Source organism: Pelobates fuscus, chromosome 8 (genome assembly GCF_036172605.1).
Source record: "Pelobates fuscus isolate aPelFus1 chromosome 8, aPelFus1.pri, whole genome shotgun sequence".
In the NCBI taxonomy this organism is placed as follows: Eukaryota; Metazoa; Chordata; class Amphibia; order Anura; family Pelobatidae; genus Pelobates; species Pelobates fuscus.
The window spans coordinates 139,791,539-139,816,467 of NC_086324.1; the positions used below are offsets into that span (position 1 = coordinate 139,791,539).

General features: G+C 41.3%; 1 protein-coding gene across 1 annotated transcript in view; it reads right to left on the reverse strand.

Moving 5' to 3' along the window:
• Positions 1-447: 447 nt before the first annotated feature.
• Positions 448-24,929, reverse strand: part of DAGLB (diacylglycerol lipase beta) — a 69,473-nt gene continuing 44,991 nt past the window's right edge. Inside the window, exons 9-15 of the mRNA XM_063430361.1 lie at positions 13,453-13,530; positions 10,832-10,912; positions 8,156-8,283; positions 7,134-7,202; positions 6,959-7,031; positions 5,598-5,848; positions 448-5,080 (exon numbers count right to left, since the gene is read on the reverse strand). Coding sequence (XP_063286431.1) covers positions 4,888-5,080; positions 5,598-5,848; positions 6,959-7,031; positions 7,134-7,202; positions 8,156-8,283; positions 10,832-10,912; positions 13,453-13,530 — 873 coding nt within the window. The 3' untranslated portion in view covers positions 448-4,887. The remainder of the gene's footprint in view (positions 5,081-5,597; positions 5,849-6,958; positions 7,032-7,133; positions 7,203-8,155; positions 8,284-10,831; positions 10,913-13,452; positions 13,531-24,929) is intronic.

Here is a 24,929-nt window from a genome sequence, read left to right on the forward strand (position 1 = left end):
AGGTAATACAGTGGCATGTTTAAGGTCAGCAGGAACAGTGCCAGAAGAGAGAGAGCAGTTAAAGATGTGTGTTAGGGTAGGCACAAGACAAGGGGAGAGAGATCTGATGAGGTGAGATGGGACAGGATCGAGCGGGCAAGTGGTGGGGCGAGAGGAATGGAGAAGCGCAGCCACCTCTTGTTCAGTAGCAGGTTAGAAAGTCTGGAGGGCAGGGAAAGCATGATTTATGTGAGGTTAAGAAAGAGAACGGCAAGGAGGGGAGAATTGTTTCCTTAGCTGTTCAATCTTATCAGTAAAGTAACATGCAAAGCTATCAGCTGTAAGGTTAGTTTGGGGGGTGGCAACAGCAGGGCAGAGAAGGGAATTAAAGGTGTCAAAGAGACGTCTGGGATTGCGGAAGCATGAACTAATGAGAGAGGAAAAGTAGGACTGTTTGACGAGGGCGAGGGCAAGGGCTGTATTGCTGTATGAAAGCAACATGAATCTATAATGGAGAAAGTCTGCCTGGGTGCGAGACTTCCTCCAGGAGCGTTCAGCACAATGGGAGCAACTCTGCAGATAGCGTGTTGATTTATTATGCCAAGGTTGGGGTTGTGTCCTCCTCGAGGTGCATGTTTTGAGTGAGGCTGCAGCGTTCAAGGCAGATGTGAGGGTAGTGTTATATGTGGAGATGGCCAGTGAGGGACAGAAGAGGGAAGGGATGGATAGCAGTTGTGAATCAATATCAGCTGACAGCTGCTGGAGGTCAATAGCGTTAAGGTTCCTCCTGAGCTGAGGGGGGTTAGGCTGAGGTTGTTGGGTGAGGGGGTAATTGAGAGCAAACGATAAGAGGTGGTGATCAGAGAGAGGAAATGGGGTGTTGCAGATATTAGATAATGTACATGAATAAGAGAAAATAAGGTCAAGGGTATTGCCAGCTACATGAGTGGGAGAATTAGCCCACTGCAATAGTCCAAGGGAGGAAGTAATTGAAAGTAGTTTAGAGGCTGCTGGGGTTAAAGGTGGGTTAATGGGAATATTGAAGTCTCCAAGAATTAGGGATGGAATGTTGGAAGAGAGGAAGTAGGGTAGCCAGGCAGCAAAGTGGTCAAGGAAGAGGAGAGGGGAAGCAGGAGGACGATAGATAACGGCAATGTTAGCAGAGAAGGGTTTGAAAAGGCGAATTGAATGAATTTCAAATGATGGGAAAGAGAGGGAAGGGGGGGTGGGCAGGGTTTTAAAGGAGCAGTGGGGTGAGAGAAGAAAACCTACACCGCCACCTTTAATATCAGCTTGTCTTGGATTGTGGGTAAAGTGAAGACCACCAAAGGACAGTGAGGCAGGGGTAGCAGTATCTGAGGGAGAGAGCCACGTTTCTGTTAGTGCAAGTAGGTTTAGGGAGTGTGAGATAAATAGGTCATGGATGGAAGTAGATTTAAAGGTGCTACACACAGAGCGTGCATTCCATAGGGCAGCTTTAAAAGAGGAATTATAGTGAGAATTACATGGAATGGGTATTAGGTTGTTGTGGTTTCTGGTGTTTGTACCAGGTGGCTGAGTAGTGGAGGGACCAGGGTTTGGAGAGACATCACCTGCTGCTAGGAGTAGTAGGATGGAAAGGAAGAGAAGGTGCGAGTAAGATTTAAATGTTGGGGATGAGAGCTTGTATTTAAGTTATTTAGGAGGGGTGTGTGGAGAAAGACTGGATAAATATGAGTAAAGTGCATGTGCTGAATACAGAGATGAGGGGAGCAGAGAGGGAGCAATGAAGATGGTGTTAGCAGGAACAGGTAGGTAAAATGATAGAGAGATTTTAATGATGAGGGAAGTGAGAGAGAAAGTGAAAAATAGAAGTGAGAACATTAGTAGGATTAACTATGATTAACACAGCGACACAATACAAGTTCCAGTGTGTCTGAATTCTAGAATTCTACTCGTGGAGTAAGGGATCATTTATTTTTTCTTTAAGAAGCTACAATAAGAGCACCGCAGTGCACTCATACAAGCAGAGTTATTCACTGAAGCGAATTTCTAATTTAAGGCCCAAGTAATCAAGCTGAAAGTTCATAACAGGAAGGAATGGAGACTGGACCTTGACTGAACCTTTCTCTATTCCTGGCCAAGGTGTAGGTAAATTGAAGAGGATAAGGGTCCAGTAGTTCTCCCAGGAGTGACATTTTTGTAAGCAACAAGATATACATTTCTTTGTTTAACCCCTTAAGGACGCATGTCATGTCTGACACGTCATGATTCCCTTTTATTCCAGATGTTTGGTCCTTAAGGGGTTAAACACAATGCAATAACCCTCTCAATGAAAAAGCATTATACTACATTAAATAATAGTGTGAGAAAATCCAACACAAAGTGTCCCTTTAAAAGAAGAATAGAATACAATGCAAGCACTGTTAGATAACATGCAACACTGTCAATGTACTTACTGTACGCTCAACAGCTCAAGGGGGAAAAAATATTCAAGGTTCATTCTATGTATCATAAGAACTTTTCATTTTTTTAGAGGCTGAAAATGTGAAAATGGTTTAAAATGTATTTGTAAAAAATGCAGCTGCTAGTCCTCCTGGATCGGACACAGCAAACAGGAAGTATATATTGCTCCCATTGATGTATCAATTCTGTTCATGCAGAATACAGACGCAACTTGCGCTAGTAGAAAGTATATCTGCCTCCTCCGGGCTCTGCACGTTGCAGCACAAAGCCCAGTTTACAAAAGGTGTGAGCCGAGCTCTATGTAAAACGCATAGCAGTTGCACATGGCTACAATCAGGTTGCAGAGCAGTTACACTCATCCATGGAATTGCTATATTTGGATAAACTACTTATACCATAAATTCCTGATGGACTGATGCTTATAGGATCAGATTACAAAGACCAGAATGAGGGGCTCCTGCTTACTGGAGTCTCATCCTGAGTGTGTGGGTCTGCCTATGAAGCTTCAGAATCCTTGAAGGCGAGTATATTTTCTTTTTTAATTTTACTATCTTTTAATCCATTATCTATAAATTGCCCTAGAAATTGGAGGGGGGTTATCTTTTAACAAACCTCTGTGTTACATTTTAAAGCAGCTCTGCCACCCACAGCATACTTTTCTCAAATCATTTCCTCTTCTCTTCCTCTCTCTTAATCTGTTCTTTTCTTCCTTTCTGATCCTTTTCTGGTGCAATATATATAACACGGAGTAGGGACTATTTTGTCTCATGCATTTTTCATCTGTTTGACAGATTGTGACAAAGAGTGGAAATTAAGGCAAGCTCCACTTCCTTTGTCAGGTCTGATTTTCTCGCAATACTCACCTGCCCATTGTGTCCCTCGTATTTAATCTCGCAATTTGGGTGCCAGCCATTTGCGTTGTTTCCATAACAACGAATAGTGCTATCATCGCAAGGAGGGAAAAAAAGGGCACACAAAGGCAGGGCTATACATCACTACCAGCATAGTGAATATGGGCGCATCTTGGAAAAAGATCTGGCGCCGCAATCGAGGAGGAAAAACAAATCCCCCCCCAAATAAACGGCAAAATGAAGAAAAACTAATTCGTGGAGGTATTTTGGATTCCCTTTGACTGGTCATGTTATATATGTACCTTATCTTAAATGTGTTTGCAAAAAAAAAATCAAAACAAAAAACCGAACCCGATGACATCAGCACTGCACGCAGATTGTGTTACACCCAATAGAAAACTCAAAGGCGTTTAAAACACCTGTAGGCATATACTCCTTATTCGAGTGTACAGGGGTTTTCAGAGGGACGCCTTTTAAAACCAGAAAAACTTGTATTTGAAAGCTTAGCGAGTCAAGGAAAATAAACAACATAATATGCAGTTACCACAAGGCTTAAATAAAGCAAAATAATGTACGCATACATTTATAAAATATATACCAGGAAAAAAAAGGCCAACCAAATAAAGAGATACATGCTATGGGTTAATTTCAAATAAAAGCAGCATGTAAGTGGGCAGTTAAATGTGGAAAGGTAGGTCTCGTAACAAACACATTTCTAAGATCAATGTGATTTTGAGTTTGCTTGTTCTTTTAGGTAAACTCCAGCCTGGGTCAAAGTACCCAATATCAGTGAATTTAAACAAACAGACAAATTAATGACACACACATGACGGAACCTTCTAATCTGGTCTCGCTAGGACCTGCATGACTAATTTTCCAGCCACCGATTATACACTGTACATAGAGTTCACAGCAGTCTGGAATCTGGAACAGATAAGAAATCCTGCTTGATACCATAACTAACAAAAGGTTTATTCAATACCTCAGAATAATGCTGCACGTCAGTTCTGGATTTAAAGGAGACCTGCTACCTTTTCCCTGTGATCATACGCTTGCCGGTAAGCTTTGTCCTTACTGTGGCAACAACCTGACTATACTACAGGCCCTGTTCCAAAGAAATTGTGTCCTTACCCCAACAGGTTTGGACATTTACTCATTAAACCACGTAGTTATCATTTATAACTAGCTGTTTAGTGAATAATTCCCCCAAATAAAAAGGTTTCCTCTGTAAGGCATCAAAAAATACTTGTGGTCAGTCTTTTCGTGCCTGTGAAAGTGCAAATCAACAACTTAACATTTATCCAAAATCTTCTAATATGAGCATGTTTAGTAAGGCTATGTTTCTCTCCTTGCAGCGACAAATTTTTCAATACCCATATGGCTTTCGTAAGTCACTCAAAACAACTGTTGAGCAAGTGCTTAAATGAAATGTGATGCCTTCAGAGAGATCACAGTGTCTTTTTGCAGCATGAAACAACTGCCATGCTAGAACTGGTTGTGGGAACATCACACCCACAAAAGTCTCTCTCCAGTCCTCCATTTAAGACCATCACAGGTAAAGAATAAACAATGCATGGCAATGTGCATGTGGGGGACAAGCCATGTGCCAAGTTTAGTTTGCAGTTAAAAAGCCTTGCGGTGTGTGACAGGGCGTGCAATTGGATTTCTCGTTACACAGGCTTCTTAAAGCGTTCAGTACAATGTCTGGCATATGATCTGTAAGCATCCTAGGGCTTATATAGATACTGCCAAACGAAATTTCCTTGGACCACCTGGCACTGTATTTGACATCCGAAAAGCACAACCTAGCAATGGGAGAAAGAAAAAAAAAATATCTCAATGATTTACACATGAATTCAATAAATGGCAGATTTATAAGGTAATCAAGAATATCAGCAATGAACACACTTGGCTTACATTCGGCTTGTGATTACATTTTGCCTTTGTCTGTATTTTAGAGACAAAGAAACCCACCAAGGTGGTCAACCCCATCTGTAAATTCCGCCAGTTAGAACATGTATTGGACCAGTTCAGTCGCTAGATAGGAATATCGCATTTATAAAGAGGTTTCTCTGCCAAGTATCCATTCAAACAACAAGAACAGCTTTTTAATTATTTTGTGGATTTTACACCATGGCAGTTGTACATCAAACTGATGGTTGGGGCTTTTCTACCATGCTCCACAGTTACATGGAATGTGGAGGGGAACCTTCAATGAAAGACTGCAGTAGTCAACATACAAGACAACCTGTTTTTGTCAGCAAGACAAATCAAGGGACTATTATGAAGACACAGTTGCAATAAAATTAAGCATGTACTTACCACCCAGATCTGCTGTCTGTTACGATGTGTATGATCTTTCCTGGAAGATACAGAGGAGGATGTCTTGGAGAGTCTAGAGTTGATGCCTCGTTCAGAGTACTGTAGGAAGAAGACCTGTGAACCAATAATGCTTGCTCGGCCAACAGCGGTTGTGACAAAGTCTCTTGGTTTCGGCCATCAAGTTCTGTAGGGAAGTTATCAGGATTCCCGCCAAAAATTTCATACCAACATCCCCGCAGCAAGATCTGATACTGAGTAACAGAAGACGACACAGGTTAGTATTCCTTCATCAAGCATAGCAGAAAATGATCAAGTTAGACCTAAAGAGACAGTCCACTGCCTAAGTAAAAATCACTGTTTAAATGATATACCAACAATAAAAACATGTTTGCATTTAATTGTACATTTTTGCAATTGGGGTATATCTAAATACAGCTTGCAAATACAGATCTTTTGTCTGAAACCTTTGCAGTAAATTCTAATTAACAGAAAGTTTATAACAGAGGAAAAGATCCCTCTTGGGGACATAATTGCAGTGTTTGGGCTTGGGTAGTGTAATGGTGGGTTATGAGGAAAGTGTATAACTGGGGTAAATGGTAGAACTGGATGGTGATTGGATTATAGGTAATTGATTTGGACTGGTGCTGTGGTGATTGGATTATAGGTAATTGATTTGGACTGGTGCTGTGGTGATTGAATTATTGGTAATTGATTAAGACAGGGGATTTTGGTAATGTTATTAGAGTAGGCGTACAAGGGGATTATAGTGCTGGGGGAGATGAAGGAATTGAGGAGACTGGGTGATGAATGTGGCTGCTGGGAGATGTATTTGGTAATAAAAATATATGATGGTTGGGAGGAATATGACTGCGGGGAAATTTACTTGATAAGTGGGGAATCTAATTAGTTTGGATAGGGGGTGCTTAAGAAGACTTTGCCTACAGGAACTTGTGATGTGAATCTGGCCCTGAGGCAGGTGCTCTAAGCAATTGTCTGCCTCTTGATTTAAGCTCCACTGAGCTAAAGTAACAGAGATTTGGCAGTGTTTACATTGCTCCCTAGGGACACCTCTAAATAGCCACTAGACACCAAACTGTTGAGGAGCCAGTGGCTGCGGTAAGTTAGCTTCATGCTATTTTCACAGAAACAGGGAGACACCTAAAGATTATACGGTAATCTTGCACTGGGATAGAATGTATTAATGAATGGTAGATTGCATTAACAACGTCTTCACCTCCATACATATATTATGATGGTTTAATCCTGCAGCCTTTTACCTATAAATACCTAAAGAACATATTGATTATTCATTAAAACCATGCTATATTTTGTAAAGGGCATGTCAATAAAAATGAATCTACCTTGGGACGATTGCAATTTACGACCATCCTTAGAATCCTAGTCTTTAAGTCTTCCATGTTGGGCATGCTCAATCTTGAAAAACAAACAGATTTATATAACGTTACACCATGACCTCAGAGCAAATAATTCAATCATTCAAATACCTGGAGCCAAGCAAAATACAGGAATATTTACCTTGGTACAAGATCCTTTCCAAGTATTATTGATATGATGAAATTCTTTGAATAGTCAGCAAGGCCTTTGCTAGAGACAAAACGATAAACAATACATAACGCACTGATAAAAACAATGATTTTAATAAGAGAAAATTAGCCAAGTGGCCTCAGAAAACATTTCCAGTTGGTTTCAAATATTTGTTTTCTTCAAGATGGCTGTATGTATATTTATTCTAAAATGTCTATACTGATAAACACAGAGAGGAATGAAGAAGCCCTTTTGAATCTCCAGTGCCACACAAATCAAATGGATACTGTAAGCAGCAAAACAACTTTAGTTTAATGAAGTGGATTTGGTGTATAGATCATGCCCCTGCAGTCTAACTTCTTCAATATTTGCCATTTAGAATTTTTTACAAAGATCTAGGGAACAGCTTTACTCAACACCAGTTTGAGCTGTACCGGACAAGGCATGTACAAACCAAGAATGACTGACAGTGACTGACCACGGTGTGGTTTCAAAGGAGACATTGCATTGCAGATAACCTAGCTTATCGCATGTAAGAACCAAAGTGTAGCAAGCTCAAAGAACAGTTACTCATTCACCTAATCTACGCAAGCTGGTAAAACAAACAGGAAGTACAATGTATATCATATTACAAAGATGAACGTATGGTAGATTACAGCGGAGACTGTAGAAAGGGCAGAATACAGCATTCATGTTAGGATTCTTTAATAGATAACACTAACATGCTTTTTAACTAAATGGGTAAATTGTCGGCAATTAGACTAGTGATTTGGAAATATCGGACCAAGAATTGCTTAACTGGTAACATTATCTAACTCAGTTAAGTTTCCTATTTTAGCCTACAGCTGGAAAGTCAACTGTCCGTTCCCAATAAGGGAAATATCCTGTCAGCAATGAAACTCATGAATTCACAATATACAAGAATTGTACCCAAGATACAGGTTAAAAACACAAAACAGCATTACGGATTTCAGATAAAGGAAAATAGTTCACAGTTCCGCATTCCTTCTTACCTCAGTAGTCCCCCTGGTGGTGAAAAAGCATAACACTTCAAAGTGGGAAAGGAATTCCGAAGCATAATTGCCAACATAGAGGCAGCACCAGCTCCTAGGCTATGCCCAACTACAACAAGCTTGTACTCCTATGTGAGAGAGAAGGCATGTGTGATTTAGGAACAGGTTCCTTTAAGATTTGGCTTGAACATAATACTTTACAATAATAATGAATGAAGTTTCATTATAAAAAAAAAATGTAGATCGTGGAGAGGTTGAGTTGAACAATTTTGTAAAGAAGGGGTGTACTGATCTTTAGTCACTTTAGACAGGGACTATAAAAGTGAATACAAGAAAAAAAAAAAGTATATCTCAGTATAATAAACTGTAATACTCGGGTTACAAGATATTACCAGATGGCTGCTATATAAATAAACTGCTTAAACACAGTAGAGTCCCTCACTAAACAGTGAACTGAAAATGGAATTGGAAAAAAAACACTAGGAGTTACGAATTTAGACCTAGCCGACATAAAAAATAAATAAAAAATCAGCAACTCCACCATAGTCACAGCTTGGCTCTGAAGAATGCAAATCTGTTTTCAATTCACCACCATTCACCGTTCGTAGAGTAAACCCTAATGGGTCGACTGCTGGGAGAATTTTGCCATTTTGGGTTATTTATTTACATTTTAGGCCAAAAATAATTAAACTCAGCTGGATTTGTTTTCTTGGCCTTAAATTGGCAATTCCCTGTTTTGTGAATAACACTGAAATGGAACATCTGGATACGTGTTACCTGAACCTGCACTTCTCATATTTACTACTATATATAGGATGAGTTAGAGGCAAAAGATGCCTACAAAATTCAAATGATAAACAAAGAACAAGTTAGACCTGTGCTGCAGATACTCCGCACTGAAGTCCCAACAGTGTATATACAGCCAAAAAACAGGACATTAGCATTGAAAAGGGCTGCGGCTCGAAACGTTTGCTGCTTTAACTTTGTCCTCAAATAAATTGTGGTAGAACCTGGGTGTGCACACCTATCCTGGATGCGCAGGACTCGTGTTTGTTTTTTGGTCTCATATTTACTAAAAGCAAGTCAGGTTACCATTTTGCTATTTTAGTATAATGCTCAAAACCCATAACACACCAACATGTGATGCCTACATAATAAACAGGATTTGAACACTCTTTTTCCTGAATTTCAGCTGGATTCAATTAAACAAATCTGTCTGAAAGTTAATTCACAAAATAAACGCAGCTGATTCTTTTGCAGTGGGAACTACAGAAATTCACAGTATTTGGCCATTGACAGCACAAGCAACCAGCAGTCACGTAGTTAAAATAATAACAGGCGAACATTTATCACTTTAATAAATAAATAAAATAAACAAAGTTTAATAACCTAGATATCTTTTTTACTTGGGGTATATTGGACCCTTCTCTGAGGTTATCCTTTCTACAGTGGAGTTAGCCGTCGTCATAGTGACGTCAACAGCAGGTTTTTGCAACAACAGCTTCTATTAACTGAGGTAATGCCAATTCGGTCTCATTATCACTGGATTTGAGTGTCCGCTCGAATGTTTCCATTATTTGTTTTTCAGCCATTCAGTTGCATCCAGACAGAGAAAAACTTATTGTAAAATTCAGACATTGTGCACGTGTGCCATTGCTGCTCAGATATTCAAAATGTAAAGCAGTACAATCATTTCAGATTGCAAACACAATACAGCTAAAGAAAATTAAAGTATACAACAGAGGGCAGTAGGGAGCAGAATACCAAGAGTAGCCAATTCATGGAAAAATTCCAACGGCCGATCCATTGATAAAGCTGTTGGAACGGAGAAACGCGTTTGGAGGGACACAACTCACATCACAGAAAGCCAGTGCCTGGGGAGCATTTACCTTTACCGTTACCATCAAACTAACATCTGAACTGCTGATTTCGGGACGCCGAGAACAGCATAAGGTCTGCACCCAGTACTTTCTGTACTTATTAGTAGGCATATCATAACGAAGCCTTACCATTCATTTAAAGATATCTGGAGTTTGTTTTAATTCCAATTTTATTTTATGTGAAACTTTTTACATTGATACTTAGCTTTTAGCTAAGATTCTAATAAAGTCAATTTATTTTTACAAAGGATTCCCTTTTTGTAGTGAAGTAGTAAATCACTAATTTACCCTTTTTTTCTTTGCATTTTCATATCTATTTGATCATGGAGTAACACCATAAAAGAAAACACCGGGAACAAAGGGACTTGCACAGACCTTATTGGACTTTATTATTTAGTCTGTTGCATTTATTACATGAGTAATTTTATTGACGTTTTATTTGTGTTTTTTTCTAGAGGCAAAGGGTATACTTTTCACTTATTTGCATATCATTAACTCAATAGGTTGTCAGGTTTCCTATTATATATACCCTCCTCTTTAGAAAATTAAGTAGCGCTCCACTTTTTGAACACTGTTAGCGTGTAATAAAATATATCAGTTGCTTAACACAAGGTTTTGAGACAGGCTCAGCCAGCCTCAGAGCATCTTTGCAAATGTTCCTCACAAACATGTGGATGTCAGATTTCTCCATTGCTGTTCCAAAACGAAAGCATTAAGGCAGTTTGCAAACAACTTTACAAACAGTGAGATATAGAGTTGTGATGTGACTATAACAATGTTACCAGAGAATACTTACAGGAGCGATGGTGAAGGCCTGGTTCAAAATGCCATCATTAATAAGTCTTTCGTAAATGTAACGAGCAGCTTGTGTTATACCCTAAATCAACACATGAAATAAATAAAGAAAACACATTGTTAAAGTGGAAAAGCTTTAAGTTTCCAGGAGTTAAATGCAGATGGCACTGAATTACATCTTACATTTAAAAAAAAACGCCATTTAACGATGAAAATGTATTGCCAACAATGAATACAGGAGTTTTCACAATCACTCGGGGGAACACATTCCTTGGGCCTGCCTAGACAAGAGAACTTCATTCTAGTCATACGGAACATATTTTACAGCTAGTTTCAGATTCACACAAGGACAAGGATAAATACGGTCAAATTAAAGGGACACTGTAAGTGGAGTGTCCTTGCTCCCTTAACCCTGCAATGTAAAACAATGCGGTTATTGGTGACGCTCGGGCAGAGGGACACTGTAGTGCTAAGAATATAGCTTTGTATTCCCAATACTATAGTGTTCCTTTAACCACACACAACAATCTAACAAACAAAAAAAACAGGTTTTGAAACTTATGATTCTGTTATATTGACGATATAGTGACATCCAGAGAATTGAATTAACTATTTATTGCATCTAGTATGTGGTAGGTGATGATGTGGGTGTTAAGGTTTTTGTATTTTGTGATCAAGTAATCAAGTAATATTGTTGAGGGGGAGGACACATGACAGGGTGAATAAGTGAAAAAGTGAAAGAGACAGATTTAAATATTACACTGAAGACAAGTGTATGGTTAGCTGGAAAATGTAGCAATGCCCCCATAAGAGAGTATTTGAATATCTTAATAATGGACAGGGAAGTGGAAACAGAAAATATACGTTCAGTGTGCCAGGAAAGCAAGATAGGCGCTCATAATTATTTCGAGTAAACTGTGGCTTAATAGAGAAGTAAAACAAGAGATTAAAAATAAGAAAAGGGCATTTAAATTGGACAAATCAGAGGCATCCGATATAAGATATAAGGAAGCCAATAAAGCTTGCAAAAAGGCAATTAAAGTGGCTAAACTAGAAAATGAGAATTGGATAGCCAAAGAATGCAAAACCAACCCCAAAAAGGTTTTCAAGTACATCAATTCTAAAGAAACAAAAATTGAAAGTGTAGGTACACTGGAAACAGAGATGGGTCTGTTAGTTAATGAAGACCAGAAAAGGGCAGAAATGTTAAATAACTATTTTTCTTCAGTATATATTAATGAGGATCCTATGGCAAGAGATTTGCAAATGATTGCTGCAAAAAATCTGACAGATAACTTGTGATTGGATGACTCAAGACAAGGTGCTTCAGCAGTTAAAGAAAATTAATGTAAATAAAGCTCCGGGGCCTGACAGTATTCACCCACGAGTACTTAAGGAGCTAAGTGGGGAAATAAGTGAATTTGATCTGTATTTAATCTATTAAGATTCTTTTGTTTCAGGTATTCAGGTACCGGAGGATTGGAGGAAGGCAGATGTTGTTCTTCTATTTAAAAAGGGTTAAAAATCCTTGCCTGGAAATGATAGACCTGTGAGCATAACTTCTGTGACTGGGAAAATATTTGAAGGGCTATTTAGGGATAATATTCAGGAATTTGTTGGGAAGAACTTTGTTATTAGCAATAATCAATATGGTTTTATGAAACATAGGTCATGTCAAACCAACTTATTGCATTCTACGAAGAAGTAGAAGTATAGATCAGGGTGTTGTGGTGGATGTGATCTACTTAGATTTTGCCAAGGCATTTTATACGGTTCCACACAATAGATTGGTCTTCAAACTAAAAGAAATTGGTCTAGATAAATATTCTTGTTCTTGGGTATAACATTGGCTTAAGGATAGAGTACAACGAGTTGTCATTAATGGCTTCAGACTGGGTTTTTTGCCTTCTTTTGGATCAACAACAAAAACATACGTGAGAAAGGCTGAACATGATGGACGCAAGTCTGTTTTCAGCTATGTAACTATGTATTTTAATGTGCACACTTAAATATATTCAAGAGGGGAGTTAAACACCATGACCACTACATCTCCTTATGGTATTGTTTCTAAGTCAACACTTAATGTTACTATATATTTCTTATTATTCTCTAATCTTGCTTGGTTATAGATTGTAGTCGTCAGATTTTTTATTTTTTTTTGTTTATGCAATGAACTTGATAGAAATTCAGAAAACAATTAATTAATAATAAAATCTATCTATATCTTGGTGAGAGCTCTTTGATAAACTGGCTATGCAATTACACAAAAATATTAGGCTCTCAGACCCTCTGTTTTGGCTTAGAAAATGTGAAAGGAACTTCAGTATTATCCAACCAACCTTAGATTGTAATAAGAGGAAAGCACTGAATATGTTGCATCTTGCTCTTGCAAACCATCACTGCCATGCAAGGTTGGAGCCCAAAGGCTCTTCACAACAACCAGAATGAGCTTTACAAATTGTGGTGATTAGAGTGTCCTTTAAAAAACCTTTGAAGATTTCCTTTGAGTCTCCTGTCTGAACCAAAAATCTTCACAAGCATCACAACATCTTTATGAAGCCGATGTATCAATATGGAGATAAAATAAACACATTACAGAATAAAGTCAGGACTATGACTGACCTTGTGAGAATAGCAATCTCCCTGCACCCCATCAATGTGAAGATCCTCACATTCTGCCGAGAGATCAGTCAGAACATCCTGCAGATAAAAGTATTTACTACAGTTAATATGCATATGCGCACAGAAAGGCAATTATTTTTGAAACAGCTGATCTTCCTTTAGTATCATTATGTACTTATACACAATGAGTTCACATTTTGAGAGTGTGTGTATGTGTGTGTGTGTGTGTGTGTGTGTGTATGTGTATCAATAAAAGCAGACGGTCTACCACATCAGACAGATTGTGTAAGAGGCCTCTGAGACAAATCAGCACATAGTAACCGGCTGCAAGGTGTTAGCAGAGACAGCATACACTGAAAAGCACAATCATGTTGCTGGGATTGTGTACCGAAACATCTGCACAGAATATGGGCTGGACCTGCCTATATCCAGATGGGAAATACCACAAAGGGCAGTTAAGAATGACAGGGTTAAGATCCTGTGGGACTTTCAGATCCAGACAGACAAGCAAGTGCTGACCAACCAACCAGACAAGGAACAGCGTACTACAGTAGTGGTGGATGAAGCAATACCCAAAGACTACAACATCAGGAAGAAGGAACATGAGAAGGAAAACAAAGGACTGAAAGAGGAGCTAGAAAGTAAAGGCAGTTGTAGTCTCAGTTGTGATAGGAGCCCTCGGGGCTGTGACTCCCAGATTAAGGGAGATGGGGCATCGGAGATTAGAAGCGTGCAGTTCTAGGAACAGCTAAGATACTGTGCAGAACCCTCAGACACCCAGGCTTCTGGTAGAGGACCCAAGAATACATACATTACATTTTGTTTTTTAAATTGAGTGGCTGCTTCTCACTGCAGCTGATCTTACTTGGGAGTTGCATGCTCCTATTCCCAAAAGTGCATTCTCCCTTACATAGATTTAGTGCCTGCCTTTATTTATGTTTCCTGCATCCTTAAAATAACTCTGTAATCTTAAATTGGGGGCAGGCGTGATAAGGGGGGGATGCCGGGGGAGCGATAGTGCCAGTAACACAGTTTTGTAATCCTGGCACTATACTATCCCTTTAAATAGAATAAAGGTAACTCAATTTATGACAATTTATAACTAATGCTGGGACTATGCAGCCCTATCCCACTTGAAATCATCCATCATAATAAAGTTGCCCTCAGTGTTTCTCTCGGAGGAGCATCTGATGGGACAACATGACCAATGGGTAATAATCCACCAATCCAATGCACCTCTAGAGAGAAGCAATAGTCACATTCAGCAGGTATACATGTTGCGCATTATGAGCATAGAATCCTTAAAAAATTAACCCCTTAAGCAGTGGCGTACACATGACCCATGGGGCCCCGGTGCGAAAATTGATCCATGGGCCCCCCTCGCGCTTACTCTGCGCGGGCCGGGGCAGCAACACATGACGGCGGGCACCTGGTCGCAGGGGTTGCGACCGCGGTATGTACGCCACTGCATGCAGATGCACACACACTTAAAGGACCACTACAGACACCCAGATCACATCAACTCAATGAAGTGGTCTGGGTGTCAGGTCCCTCTAGTTTTAACCCTGCAGCTGAAAGCATAGCAGTTTCAGAGAAACTGTTATGTTTCACTGAGGGTTAATCCAGCCTCTAGTGGCCGTCTCACTGACAGCCGCTAGAGGCGCTTCCGCCATTTTAAGACACTGAACGTCCATAGGAAAGCATTGAGTAATGCTTTCCTATGGGCGGTTTGAATGCGTGCGCGGCTCTTGCTGTGCATGCGCATTCGGAGCTCAGAGGCGGAGGGATCCCCAGCGCCATGGGAGTCCGGCGCTGTAGAAAGGTAAGTGCTGAAGACACACACACACACTCTCACGAACAAATGCATACACACTAGCTAACAGACACACACATTTACTGACAAAGACACACTCAGCGGCAGACATACATACACACTCACTTACAAAACATACACTCTCACTGACAAACACACACTCACTAACAGACATCAAACAGACTCACTAACACACACACAAACACACTCAGTAGCAGACACACACTCTAACACAAACACCAACACTCACACACTAACGCTCAAACACGCTCACACACACACTAACACACACACACACTAACACTCACTCACACATACACTAACACACACACACTAACACTCACACACACTAACACTCACACACTAACACTCACACACTAACACACACACACTCACACACTAACACACTCACACACTAACACACACACACACACACACACACACTAACACTCACACACACTTACACGTTTTTTTTTTTATTTAATCCCCCCAGCCTCCTTACCTTTTGGAGTGCTGAGGGGATTCCCTGGGGTCCAGTGGTGCTGCTGGGCTCCTGGGGGGGCCGGTCACCCGGCAGGCAGGCTGGTCCTGCGGGCGCGCGAGGGAGCACTCTCCCCTGAGTGCTTCCTCTTCAGCTCCCTCGCGCGCCGCGTACTGATACAGTGCGGTGCGCGAGGGAGCTGAAGAGGAAGCACTCAGGGGAGAGTGCTCCCTCGCGCACCAGCCGGCCGCCGGGTGTAAGCAGGGCCAGCCTCGGGGGGCCCGGAGGTGGCCGGCTCCTGGGCCCCCCAGGAGAAGAGGCTGGCCCAGAGCGTACATACCGGGTCGCAGGGGCGGCCGGCCCCCTGGTGGTCCGGGCCCGGTCGCAGCCGCGACCCTGGTATGTACGCCACTGCCCTTAAGGACACAGCTTCAGAAGCTTGTCTTACGCTTAATGACACAAGCAATTTTTGCATTTTCTTGCTGTATGCGTTCAACTTCAATTTGCATCTCTCTGGTTTATTGCACCGACGCATATTATTTACTGTTTTTAGAGGACAGAAAGGGCTTTAATTTGATGTAATATATATAAATGCTTATTTATTATTAAAAAAAAATACAGAAAAATGCAAAAAGAAAAGAAAAATTTTGTGTTTTTTGTCCAGTTTTTGCAATAATAATGTGTGCCTAATTAGTGCAGGTTAAAGAAAGTAATTAAAAATAAATTCATTTAGTTGTTCTGATTTACAGAATATATAATGTGTCTGGGATTTTCAGTTTTTTTTGGTAGTTACAGGTCACAAAGCACAAGGAGTAAAATAAACTTTTAATATGGAGCGATTTTAGAATTTGGTATGTTTGTCTTGTAAGCTTTATAGCCATAAAAGAAAACAAAATTACCACACAAAAGTATATATTTATATAAAGTAGACATCACAGGCTATTGTCCTAAGGTTGTTTTGACACTTTCTAAGTAGCCATTTCACCGCCAATCTCTGCTAAATATTGGAGTAAAATTTAGTATTTTGGGTTTTTTGGCACACAAACTTATAACAAAGAACTTCTCATGTGTATTTTGTAAAGTTGGTGTGTGCTATTCCTGTACAAGGTTTTATTATGTGTTCAGTTACTTCTGCTGAGTACAACTGTACCCCCATTGTATGTCTTTGGCACTATTTCGTGAAGCTACAGTGCCATATAGGAGACCTGTCCGTTTCAACATTTACAGTAGAATTTTGAGAGGCGGATTTAATGGGCCTATGCTTCAATTTGGGGTATTATAGCAGTTTGACTGTTCAAAAAAAACCACAAAGGCCTACCATTTGTAAAAGTAGACACCTTAGGGTATCTCATATGGTGCATATTGTGCTTTAACATGCCCCCATTTTTTCACCAATATATGCCAAAGTATGTGGTAAAATATAATTCTGGGCATTTTTTTTTTTTTTTTAATTCTTTATTTTTATTGTGCAAAAGTGGACAAATCGTCTTGCCCCGTCACAATAACGGGTGCAAGAACATGCATATAACACAATGAAGCAGAATACATACAATATTAACCTTGATAAGCTGACATTTGCTTCATTTCGCTGGTCCAGCACATTTTTGTTTAATACAATATAAAACATAAATGCTAAGCATTGCAGGGTAAGGTGAGTGTACGTCATAGACGTTGGTCTGTATCTGCCCGTAGGCCTGTTAACATTTGAAGGAACTAGTGATGAACGTTTAACAGTTAGGGAACAGTATTACGATATATTATTATGCCTAAAAGAGCAGTTATGACCCCGCAGCTGCATGCATTTTCACGACATGTTACCAGTGTGGCGTAAGAGCACATGCAGCACTGTTTTAAATGAGAATACACATGGGGATAACCTGTTCGGCCTTCTGATTAAATTAGGTTAAGTTCTTGTAGCCCATCACTCCTATATGTAGTGTGGTTTCGTATGGTGGTCGGAATACCTTCTCACATAATGTGAGGGTTATATGTTGTGCATATTGGCTTAGGCCTTCGTTCGGCTCAGCGGTATTATCCAGCGTATGTGTCTGCTAGGTGTTTAGCTAGTATCTATGAGCTATGTCAGTGACTGGAACTCGTAGTGGCATTTGTTGTGGGTGGGTCGGCTTACAGCCTCATAAGTGTCGCTGTGTGATGTAAGGTGTCGCTGTACCTAAATTGCCTATTGTTGCCCAAGTATGGTGCCGCTGTGAGGTGCGCCCCTGTGGCCTGAGTATACATTTACTGCCGAGCTCGGTATGGGCATCGTGGCTGTAAGTTATATATACCGGGGATACATGGTGCCTGCAGGGTCGGGACGTAATTGTCGCATGAGGTAGACTAACATGCACATAAGGCTGTAAATTACGCATCATAAAATCTAAATCTAATGACAGTGGTCCGAGGCCCGTTCTACTGCATATGTAGTGCTTGAGTTAAGTAGGCATTCTATAGTTCAGACAAATGCTAGGGTATACAGTTACAGCAGGTAAACAGCCTACTATCGGAAGGCCACTTTGGAAAGAACGGGTTAACACAGTTTGAAAGATAAAGATAAAAATGCAAATAAAAAGAAAAAATACGGTTATAAAGAGTGTCTTGTGTGTGGCTATGTTGCCAGGAGTAGTCAAACCGTTCATGTTACCACATTGCGGTCTGGTGCGAGTTTAGCGGTGCTCGCCCGGGTTGGATTCCGGCTTCGAGTGGGCAGCCTTGGCGTTCGGGTCTGGAGGCCTCCCCTGGGGGATAAACTCCGGGGCATTCATGGCATCCCTTCTTAGTGTGGTAGTGTTGCTTGTTGGGCACGGCGTGATCGTGAGCGAGTCTGTGGGTAAGTGAAATAGGCCCAATAGTGCCACCGCTTCTTGCATGTCCCTTATAACGTGTTTGGCATCCCCTCTGTCAATGTGTATGGTGCGGCTGGGTCCCCAGCGGTACCTGATTTGGTGGAGCCGAAGTAGGGCCGTGAAAGCGCTCATAGATCTTCTCCACGCCAATGTCCCGCCTGAGAGGTCTGCGAAGAAGGAGAGGATCATCCCTTCGAAGTGGTAGTTGGCTTGGTGTCTAGTGGCATCTTGCACTGTTCTCTTGTCTTTGGCGGACTGAAACTGGACTATTAGGTCCCTCGAGGCAGTCGGCGGGGCCTTCGGTGGTTTTGGCGTGCGGAAGAGGCCTTCTAGGGCGATTGCTTTTGCCGCTTTAGGGGTCAGTATCTCAGAGAGGAGCCGCCTGATAAAGTGCGGAAGTTCTTCGTCGGGTGTTGAGTCGGCGACTCCCCGGAGCTTCAAATTATTTCTGCGGTTCTTGTCTTCCTGCGCAGAGATTTGTTGCTCGTGTTGCCATGATTTTTGTTGTAACGCCCGGACTGCCGCTTGGAGGTCTGCTAGCTGGGTGGTGTGATCAGTGGAGGAGGCTTCCACCGCTTTCAGCCTCGTCGTTATGCCCTGAATGTCACCTCTAATGAGGGCCACTTCGGCCGCAAGTTTCTCGTGGTGGGTCGCCATTAGGTCCCCGATCGCCTCCATGGTTACTGGAGTAGGGGCTTTCTTGTGAGTTGGCGCCTGTGTGATCGCTGGGGCTGGCTTGGCCACCATGGAGGTACTCTCTTCTTCGTCTGAGGAGCCCTCCGTGAAATCAGAGCAGCCGCCATGTAAGTACGCCATCTTGGCCTCCGCCGCCTTATGCGCTTGCCGCCACAGTTCCCCGATATCCCTGTTCTGGCGGGGACTATCAGGTTTAGCTTTTTTATTTTTCCGCCCCATCTGGTTCGTGCGGGTCTTAGGCGCTCTCCTGGCGAGTGTGAGCCGGGTGTGTGGGCCCTGATTTCTCGGTTTATTCGCTTTCTGGCCCGGAGGACTGCGGCCATGCGACCGTTCGCTTCAAGCTCTTGGCTCCGCCTCCACTGCTGGAATTATGTGTCTGGGCATTTTTTACATATGGATTACCGTACATTTTTGCTGGGCATTTTGTACATTTCATATGGGCCACTAAGTTCAAACCCCCCAAATTATGCTCAGCTAAGCCTTCTGAGTAAAACAATATGCCCAATGTATGACCTAGACACTATTTTGTGAAGTTACACTGCTGTAAAAGAGACATAACAAGTTAAGTTTTTTAAGTGTGAATTTTCATGGAGGGTTTTGATGCGTCCGTGTCCCACTTTGGAGCACTTGAGCAGGCTACATATTACAACTACACTATAAAGGCATACCATTTCTTAAAGAAGACATCCCAGGGCAATTCAAAAGGCATATTTTGAACCTTAGCGTGGGATATGTTTTCCGCTAGCTTGTACCAAGTGTAGTGGTAAAAAGCATTTTTTCTGCCTTTTTGACACACAAAGTGAGTTTGCGCAGTATATTTTTCAAACCTATAGAGAAAAAGGTGACTGAAGGATTAGACAAAAGTTCAATCCTAAAGACACAGAAATAGGACTAGATGGGCAGCAAAATGGGCATAACCCAAAGCGATAAATGAAAAGAAAATCCCCAAAAGTTAAAGGTTGCTGGAGAGGAGAAAGAATCCGACCTCCAACCCACGTTAACCAGAGGTGTGCCCATACAACATAGTATATGGCTCAATGTGCCATGGTAAACCATAGAAAAAGTATGTATGAATAAAACAAAAAAACTTTAATAAATCGTTACATAAAGGTAAACAGACAAGAATAAAAACTGTAAAATACAGTGCTATCCTCTGAGGGTCTAGGTTGTAGATGGGGTCTAGATGCTATTATGCAGATTATTGCAGGAGAGCTTTGAGCAACTTTCTAGTGTAGAAATAATAATAGTAATACGGATAGTATAGGGATAAACCCAATTTTCAGGTAGAGAGTTGCTCCTCAAGGTAGTGGAGACAGAGACAGTACGGGATATCTACTAATAGGTAGAGTGCAACTTACAAGAACAGGTGCTGCCAGTAGTGGGGGCAACCCTGAAATAATATATGAGACACGAAGTATATGTCTCAAAGTTGAATGCGCCTATAGGGGCCTCTAAATCTAAGCTGTATCCTTAAACATGCTATCCCACACGCAGTCGGGTCAGATATAGAAGGCAACCCTAGATTAATACTATGTTAATATATCAGTTAACTTGTAATCTAGAGTGCATACAGTCTAACACCTGAAAAGCATATACTTGTGGCTACAGTGGCAATAGTAGACCAACTAACTGGTAGGTATAGTAGATGACAAAACCGTATAGGATGGTCAGGCAAAGGCGACAACTCAAAAATATATACATATGCAAGGTTTAAATTAAATTAAATCAAGTTAAACTCTTGGTAAAGGAGTGTTAAGTTCCTTATACCTGTCCGAAGGTTATAAACAGTCAGCTACTCATGCCCTAAAGACCACCTTGGTACAGAGTGGCTAGTATGGGCAAACAGTTAGTGGTACCTAGAAAGCCACCTTTGTAGTAAGTGGCTCTAAAATGGGAGTTAAATAAGGTTAGCTTAGAAATAGATAGAGGTTCACCTTAGGTAAACAGGCTAGTAGAATCCCTAAATCTCCTGTCTCATAACTCCCCTGACTATAGATACAACTGCTTGTAAATTGATCATGCCAAATAAGGACTGACTAGACAGTCCATCATGTACCCCAAACCCATGAGAGGAAAAAAACCCAAAACGTGGAACAAAAAACTAGATAAATGAGGTAAAAACGGCTAACTAAGAGCCTAAAAGTGGCATCATGAATTAGTACAGCCTAAAGTCTGGCGTCCTTGCTGACGCGCGTTTCGGCGCTATGTGGCGCCTTTATCAAAAGCAAAGGCATACCTGGACCCTGCCGGACTTTAAACGGGCTAGTCACACCTCTCCCACGTCATGCGGCCAATCATAGGCCGCCACGGAACAGAGAGGGGAGGAGCTAACGTCCGATCTGATCTCATAGGATAGTGAGTCCGGGAAGGGCATTTAACAGCGAGCAAGATCGCTGCATACAGCGGTGACTCACATTAACCCCTTAGTGTCCCTGTCCGATCACATTAACCCCTGATGTCCCAGGGTGTTCAGAACGTGAAAATGGAAATAGCATCAGACTGGACCAGTCTGTGCTATGTAGGAACGCTGAACAGAGTCTCTTAACCTTAAATGGGTCTGGGAGAGGGGGACAGTGGGGTGTATAAAGTGCCCCCTGAAAACGAATTACTGTACTGAGGGGGGGAGGGAGCCAGCTACTGTATTTATTAAAGAATTAAAGGTGTATATATTAACAAATATGGGCAATGAGCTGTAAACACCTACCAAGGTATATAATGCATTAGATGGCAGAAGATTGTTGGAGAGAGTTTGTCCACAATGTTATAATAATGCTCTCTACTGAATAAGGCAAATTATTCTATTGAGTATTTACACGTATGTTTGCCATCTCAATCCGCTATTTACAAATATTTACAGAGATAAATTTAGGTGAAAGTAGATCACCATTTCGGAAACCAGTACCAGCAAGGTACAGGTAATATTGCAAAAAAACGTAGGAATTGTACCAAGAAAAAATAATAATAAATAAATATAAAGGAATATTTACAATGATATTTAGTGACAATAATTCAACACTTCCAGAATTGTTGCCAAAAGTACAGAGAGATTATTATCGGAGGAATTCTACGTATAGTATACATTGTTAGAGAAAGGGGGAAAAGGAGAACCCTTCATTCAGGCCTTGAGGGCTTAGAGTCTTAAGTTGGTAGATCCAGAAGCATTCCCTCTGTCTAAGAAATTTATCATAATTTCCTCGTCTGGGGTTTCTTTTGACTAATTCCAGACCGCAGAAACGTAGCCCTTTTGGGTTACTATTGTGGTGTTCGCGGATATGTCTCGAAATGGGGGTATCAGTCAAGTTCTTACATGATCTGATATGCTCCTGGATCCGTTTCTTAAAAGGGCGGAATGTCTTGCCCACGTATTTCATATTGCACTCACAGGTTAGGAGGTACACGATGCCTGCTGTATTACAATTGAAGAAGGAGGTTATATTAAACTCCATCTTTTCTAGACTGTCTTTTACTTTCTTAGAGTCTTTTTTTATAAATTTGCAGGAAATGCATCTTCCGCAGCCGAAAGTCCCCACTAAGGGGGTTTGGAGCCATGTTTTCGGAGGTAGTACAGTTTTCAGATGACTTGGGGCCAAGAGATCTCGTAGGTTCTTACCTCTGCGAGCAGTGATGGTAACATTCGGTGCTAGTACCTCCTGAAGATGTACATCGCTTGTTAGCAAAGGCCAGAAGCGGGCAAGGGAATTTTTGATATTATCCCACCCTGCGTCAAAGGTGGCAATCAAACGTATCGTCCCCTTGGGATCCTCAGATGGTTTTTGGATGTTATCACGAATCAAATTCTCTCGGTCTGAATCCAGGGCTCTCTTATATGCTCGTTTAAGGCATCTATTGGGATATCCTTTTGCCCTGAAATGTTCCCTTAGGGTTCTTGCCTTAATCTTAAATTCCTCGATCGTACTACAGTTGCGTCTGATCCTGAGGTACTGTCCAGTGGGAATACCCCTTTTCAGTGATGTTGGGTGGAAACTGTCCCATCTCAGGAGATTGTTGGACGCAGATGGTTTGCGATAGAGGGTAGTGTCTATCCTATTGCCAGACGTAATGGAGATTGTAAGGTCTAGGAAGTTTAGGCTAGAGCCCCCAAACTCGTTTGTAAAACGTAAATTTTCCCCATTTATATTGAGAATCTGAACAAACTCATCAAAGTCCTCAGAACTACCCAACCACACAATTAGGACATCATCTATATAGCGACGCCACAGGTAAATCAAGGGGAGATATTGGGAGATCCCAGTGTGTTGGGATAGATGTTCCTCCCACCAGCCTAAGTGGAGGTTGGCATACGATGGGGCACAAGCTGTCCCCATCGCAGTTCCCCTAATTTGGTGGTAAAATTTGTTCTTAAACGTGAAATAATTGTGTGTGAGTATAAACTCAAGTAGTTCGAGGCAGAAGGTGGTGTGTGAGCTTGCGGAGACACTTCTTTGTCCTAAGAAGTGGTTAATATGGCTAATGCCATTGGAATGGGGGATTGATGAGTACAGAGACTCGAGTTTTTCGACAAAAGGTCTTAAAATTTTGTCTATATAGATACTCCCATTCTGAGTTAGATTCTCAATGCCTGAAACTATAGGGCGACCCGGGGGGGAAGACATACTCTTGTGCACTTTTGGCAAGCAGTAGAAGGTTGCTATCTTGGGATACCGGTTGAGGATGAATTCATATTCATCCCCTGATAGCAACCCTCCACTGCGGCCCCTGTCCAGAATCTCCTTGTACTTAGTGAGAAAGTCATTGGTAGGGTCTGACTTTAAAACTTTATAGGTGTTTTCATCTTCCAAAACCTTAAGTACCATTTCTACATAGTGGGTGAGATCCATCATAACAATGTTCCCACCCTTATCCACAGGTTTTATGATGATTTCAGTATTTTCTCTAAGTAATTGTAAGGCTGTCTGTTCTTTTCTGGACAGATTCATATTTGGACACCATTCGAGAGATCTCGTGTCTAGCTTATCTATTTCATTTTTCATAGTTTCCAGAAACAGCTCGATATTACGATAGTTGCCCAAATACGGGGTGAATTTACTTTTAAGTTTGAGGTCAGTGTAGTTAGGTTGGTTGGTCTCGTTATTTTCCTCCCATAAGTCCATGAGATTCATCAGGCACTCATACTCTTTGTTGGACATACCATGAGATTTTGCCTTTTTTTCTTTATTGATCTCATGAAATTTATGCAGAGCTAGTTTACGTGCAAATAGATGGAGGTCTTTAACCCACATGAATTTATTAAGAGGAGGTACAGGTACAAAGGATAATCCTTTTTCCAGCAGGGCAATGTGGTCTTTATTCAGGGTCTGTTTGGAGAGGTTGATAACTCTTAGACCAAGGTCAGAGTTATTGCTGGGTGTTTTCCCTAGCTCACCTAGAACTTTCTCCGGTCGTTTCTCCTTCCCCTGCTCCCTTCCCTGTTTCGGGTGGAGTACCTGTTTCTGCGGGTTTGTATACCATCCAGGTGACCCATCTCTAAAAAATTCACCCCTTTTTTAAGTATGCCTTTGGGATTAGTATACCCTGGAGCGGTTGAGGTTTGTGGCTGAGGTTCGATTTGTGAGCTACTAGATGCATCAGTATCCGTATCCGAAGACTCATAGTCTGATGTTAAATAATTATCAGAGTTAGT